Source organism: Sipha flava, unplaced genomic scaffold, assembly GCF_003268045.1.
Source record: "Sipha flava isolate LNK unplaced genomic scaffold, YSA_version1 116_pilon_pilon, whole genome shotgun sequence".
Lineage (NCBI taxonomy): Eukaryota > Metazoa > Arthropoda > Insecta > Hemiptera > Aphididae > Sipha > Sipha flava.
The window spans coordinates 1,031,411-1,037,861 of record NW_020271740.1 but is presented as its reverse complement, the minus strand read 5'-3'; the positions used below and the strand labels follow the sequence as shown (position 1 = coordinate 1,037,861).

The following is a 6,451-nucleotide window of genomic DNA, read 5'->3' as shown; positions in this document are numbered from 1 at the left end:
TCCTTAAAATTACCGATCGTGGAGAGCACCAACATGTACTATAGACAAACACGTATTTATTGCAGGCGTGATAGTTTCAAATTTCAAAAAAATTGTAAAACGCTTATATGGAGGTCATCTATAAATAAGTCGACATTTTATTGTAATTGAATTTTAAGACCCGAATGTCTTCCAGAGAAAACAGAACACTCTCGAGCGTAACTACTCAATTTAACGTTGTGAATGAATCGCGAATAAAAAAATAAAAAAACACATACGTTTAGAGGAACTATATCAGCGATTCGAAAAAGTACACTTATATGTAGATGTTCCATTCGATTTGAGCAACGAAATATCATTAAACTGCAGTACGAAATTACGTTTCGATAAATTTCGAAAGTACGTCATCGTTAATCGTAATAATATGCTGCGGTGTTATTGTCCGTTCGAAGAATATTAAGAAGGATTAAGGTTGTTGGTATTTTTTGACAACAGGTTGTACGTATTGCAATATTAGCTAGTCATTTTTTCAGATGTCGCATTCGATCTATTGGTCTTAGAGATGTTCGACTGTCCCTAAGGCCTTAGCCAAACACCTCGCAGTATTGTAGAGTTTTTTCGTATTGTTTTTGCCAAGTATTGATTATTGGTTTGCACTATACCGTGCGTGTAATCGGCAATCGATTAATAAGAAATAAGAATAAAACAGCGAAAAACACGATTGCAACGAGTTGAAATAGGTGTTCAACAAGACGTGACGACGATTCATAAACAATAATACATACACGTTACCTTCAATTAGTTGATGCCCATTAAAACGATAACAATTGTTAACTATGAACGCGCATACACAGACAATAATCACTATGCAATGGGTAATATGTTTTTTTTTAATTAATTTAATGAATTTCGATCTGTTGAAAATCATGTCATCGTAATACGCGTCAACACAAGGCACACGATGTCTATGAGAATCGCTGCAAGTAGACGAACCGAAAGCTCGATTTGGGGGGGGGGGGGAAGCCGGCAAGAACTTTATTAAGGATTTTTTTCTTTTTTAGTATTATTTTATACGCTCAAAGGCGTACTAAGTTTTTAATGGTGGTCAACAGTGCACAACTAATATGGGTATTATTAAATGCCCCTTTCGCCCCCCTATCCCATGGCTCTCATTTCTATGCATGGTTACGTGTTCACATGCAGTAACAAATGCGGTGAAGTACGACTCGTTATGCCTCGGCGATACTATCAATACAACAATATAAGAGCATAACAATACAGTTTCTATGGGTCCGACGGAGGAAAAAAAGTTTAACCCAGAGTCCTTGTATACAACACAAACATAAAATAATATTACATATTTAAACATTGTATACATCGAAAAAGCGTTTATTAAAAATATTTCTGCACATCATTATGCTTAGTAAATATATATATATATATAACAATAACTCCTTATATATATAGTTAATACTTAACATTAAATAATTGGCCTCAGTTATTTTTTTTTTTTGATTTTGTACCATATAAACAAAAATGTATAAAATACAACGACTAAGTGATACAAAGTTTAGCTTAGAACAGCGATGGATTTAAATATATTTATAAACAATAAATTTTTATTGTTAGAAAAAAAAAATAATAATAATAATTATTAATAATAATAAAATAATAATACAAATATATGTCAGTGAGACAGTAAACTTGAGTTGCGATACATCACTAATGCGTTATCGTTTTGATTATTATTAACATTACGCGGTCGACCATATAATATTTTACACAATAATAAGGGCTGGTCTACGACGAGATGTTCGATTAAACGAGTACACCGCAGATTGTGATTTATTTCATCGAGATAGTACACTACAAACCTGTGTAGATGAATAAACAATAATTTAATGATGATGTACACGTTATGTTTGTACATAAACCGTTTTGGTCGGGTGAGCGTCAGAAGAAATAAAATTTTTCCCAAAAAAAATCAAAAAGATCATCAGTGAAATAGATAAATATTATATATAATAAAATATGTCCTAGACGGATTGTGCAGATTTTACAGGTTTCTGTTTAGAACCGATAGTCCGTATTAAGGAACGCTTTCTTACCCGCGTCTACCATCTGACAAATTTAAGAAAATTTACTTTAATAAACAAAATATACGTGTATGTTTGTGTATGTGTGTGTGTGTGTACATTTTATAATACGTAATATGAAAGAAAGAAATCTCGTCACTCTGAATCCATTCGAAAAGACCTGATGTTTTTTCGTTATATTTTTCCTTCAGATTTAACTCATAATTTTATTTTTTATTTTTATACAGATATGTGTGACCAACAATCGTCTAAGAATCAAAACGTTATTTGACCAGCACATAAATATAAATATTTTATACGACACAAAAAAGGTTTACCGGGTAATATTGTATTAACTAATAATAACACTGATAGATGTTACAAGTCATAATGGGTCGTTTATATGTAATAAAATAACAAATATAGCTGTATAGCTTGACGTATTTCTTAAAAAAAATATATAATACATTTATACGTATATAGTGAGATATTAGACTAATAATCGAGTCAATTGAATTAAAAAGTAATTGATTATTTATGTTACATTAGATAATATTAAGTCGATTTCGAAACTATAAAAATAAATATTTGTATTTAATTTATAACGTTCATTATTAATTTTTTGATTATCAGATTTCTATTAATCATAATGAATCATCTGAATTATCGTATTAAATGATTAAAAAATAATAATATAATTATAATTGTATGCATTTGAACATTCAACAAAGAAACATTCTCTAACTATAACATGTAATAATTAATTCGATAGATATTTAATATAGTAGGGAAAAAACAAAACAAAAAAAAATTCAATAACTTGTGATGCATTCCCTGCTCGACAACAATTAAGGTAAAAAGTATCTCACGATCAAAACTATAATTAAGTATATTGAGCAAAAATCCAACAGGATAGAATCCCCCTGTGGGGAAAACAATGATGAAAATAAAAAAATACCTCCTGCGTGAAAAATAAGTCCTAAGGGCGGTGGACGTAATAGATTTGATTCATGTCAATAATTATTTTAAAAATATTTTCCCATATAACGTTACGTAACAATTCGTATAGGAGTACATTGTGTGTGTGTGTGTGTGTATGTAAGTGTCTTAATTGTTAACTATTACAGTCATTTTTTCGTGCTCAAGTCGTTCACAATGCCTTTGGACGCACGGTATTACGAACAACATTAAACCACTAAAGGTGATGCTTATACCCGATAAGTAAAAGGCAGGGTTGTAAGAATTCAGTACGTCAAACAGCCATCCTGTAAACAAAAAACCAAATCGCACATTAATAATAATAATACAATAATTTTGAATGGTACAATAAGGCAGATTTTGATTTAATTTGATTGCATATACCATTGCATATATATTATCCTCAAAAAAAAAAAAAAAATATTAAAATATATTCAACAATAACTAATACTCGATGTCTTAATTTTTGTTTATATTTTTTATAAGTATAGCAATCTTTTAAATACTTCATAATACTATTTACAATAGGTCGATTAGGAGAAAATATAATTGATATCAACTATAGTGAACATAAGTAGAGAGTCATGACGTGACAATGACCGTTTACATATCACAGAAACGAATAGGAATTTTTGTACACGTATGACCGTACGAGTAAAAAAATTATATTTGCTCCGTCATGAATATATTTTAAGAATTATACATATATGGATAGTTGCAAAAAAATTGGAGAGTATTTTTGGTACAACATTGGTACTAATATTACAATTTTTATAAATTGGATGAATTATACCGTTAATTTTTATAAAATAATTGAACTTAAAAATAGGGATCAAATTTTAAATATATCAACAGATCTTTTAAAATAAATTCAAATTTTAGACCTTGGTCATCTGAACAAACAATTTATTTTCTTAAAATATATTATTCGGAATGTACCTTTTAATGTATTAATACAATTATTGGTATGTTTTTACTTGAATCACATTACCAATCCTATTTTTAATTTTAATTTTTATTCGTGATCTTTAAAGTAATAAAAATTAACTCCATTCATTAGAATACCTACAAAATAATAATCAGTAAATTACTAGGACAACTTATCGACTTAACGACTTACTCATATGTCATTCGTCACTTGTTCCACCTCGGGTAGATAATAAGTTCTAGACACGTAAAGGATATAATAAGTAGACCATGGATGGAATATTGTATGGGTCATAAGAAGAAATGTTATGAATGTATAATAATTATTATACAATAGTATTACATACGACGAATGATTAAATAATTTAATCCTATTTATCAAATCTTGGTAATTTTTGTACTGTTTTTTTTTTTAAATTTTGAATGTTTTCAAAAAATTACTTATAGACTCCTATAAAATTAAAAAAGAAAATTATAGTACTTTTAAGAATAAATACTTAATTTCCCATTTTTAGATAAGACTATACGCGATTTTTGGAATACATTGCATTTATTTTAGGTAACGGGTACAAAGAAAAATTAATCTGTGCTGACTAAAAAACGGCCCATTATTATCAAATCAATCTTATTATTTGTTGTACTTACTCTAAAATTTAACCGAAAACAAAACTTGAAACTACAGTTTAAAGCTTTTATTCTTTAACAATTCTGATATTGTAGATTTGATTTTAACAACCCGATATCATAAATATGTCTTTAAATTTGAATACTTTTATTATTGGTACATGCATGGTAATGATAATAATAATAATAATAATAATAATAAAAATATATTATTAAAATAAAATATTATTCATAAAATATTAATATATATAAATGAAAGAAGAATGTGTTACGTATGCTACTTTAAGTATGAGTGATATTAGTTTTTTACTTAAGGAATTAATATTAATAACGTTTATAGTTGTACTTGATATACGGTAATTGTATAGAAAAATTTTAATTTAATTTATTGTACCAGTAAAATGTTTTTTTTTTTTTTTTTAACAAGTATCTTGCGTAGCAAGACTAATAATTTATTGCAAATATTAAAAATAACTGGTTTTTAAATTAAAATAATGAAAAAGTTCATAATTTTACTCTGATAATAATCAATACTATATTTACTTATTACTAGGGCCCGGATTTCAATGTAAAGAGCATATTTTTTTGGTTGATCATACACAATGCTCTCTAAGAACATAATGCAATTAACATGTAACGAAGGTTTCAAAACTACAAATTTTATTTTAAAGTTTTTTGCATATTTCGATGTTTTTCATTTTTAGAGCATTTTTAGTATTATTGGGCCATTTTCTTGGTTTTTAATGCTTATTAAATTCGATATACTAAACAAATTTTGCCTATTCAAAATAAAATCAAAAGACAAATTATTTTCTTGATACTTAAGTAGGTTAATCAGGTTTTTCCATAAACATTTTCAATCTTTATTTTTCGATTTACTTTTTATCTTATCTTAATTTATTATTGACTATGGAACGTCACCAGTATTCGATCAAATAATAAATAATCAGCTAGTTCGTATTACCTCGCAGACGTTGCTCGTATTACGTGTATTTGTGATTTGAATGTATTAAATAGTGTGTTAAATAATGCCCAAAATAAAAAAAATGATGTCATTTTTAAGGTTATTCTTGTGGTAAAATGCATTTTTTAAGGACATTTTTGGCTAATTTATAGAACATATCTGTATGGTTTTAAGTCCATTTAAATCCGGGCTCTACTTATTACTATTAAATATTAAGTAGTATGTTGCAAAATATAGCTGAACCGTTATTAATTTTTTTAATGGTTTTACATGAGTTCTTATAATCAACTAACGTATTTTGAAAATTAATTAAACATTTTAGGGGGTCAAACACTTGACAAGTATATATATAGTATGGTACGAGTTAAATAAAAAATATATTACCAGCAATGGGTGGTCCTACAAGTGAAGCGATGCCTTGAAACAGTAATAAGATTCCAAAAGCATTTGTCAATTTGTCAAGCCCCAACAAGTCCACCAAGATCACTGATGTCAAACCGACGTACGCTCCAATTGTGGCACCAAAAACGATTGTATATATAGATAACGTGAGTATGCCGGTACAGAAGGTGCTTAATAATGTGGCTGCATGTAAAAAGAAACATTTAATATTGAGTTATAGTAACATATAAATATTGATACATCATGTGTATTTGAGTATATCTTCCGATTATGCATAAGCCTAGCAGAGTGGACAACGAACATTAAACCATAAAAAAATATTTTTATGTATAGTAATCGAACTGAAATTCGTATTAAAATTATAAAAAAAAAACTTGTTTGATTAAACGAGTTTTTTTTCTACAATTTTTTACACAAATGTTAACAACTCCGTTTCAAATATTTATACTGTCACTTTTCTATACCTGTAGATTTCACAATATATTTTCTAAAAAAATATACA

At 27.8% G+C, this 6,451-nt stretch overlaps 1 protein-coding gene across 6 annotated transcripts in view; it reads right to left on the bottom strand.

Annotated features, from left to right (window-relative positions):
• Positions 1–3,061: 3,061 nt before the first annotated feature.
• Positions 3,062–6,451, bottom strand: part of LOC112692023 — a 34,511-nt gene continuing 31,121 nt past the window's right edge. For all 6 annotated transcript variants that reach the window (XM_025566535.1, XM_025566560.1, XM_025566552.1 and 3 more), the window contains 2 exons: positions 5,932–6,132; positions 3,062–3,319 (listed from right to left, as the gene is read on the bottom strand). In XM_025566535.1, the coding sequence (XP_025422320.1) occupies positions 3,162–3,319; positions 5,932–6,132 (359 nt within the window). In that variant the 3' untranslated portion in view covers positions 3,062–3,161. The remainder of the gene's footprint in view (positions 3,320–5,931; positions 6,133–6,451) is intronic.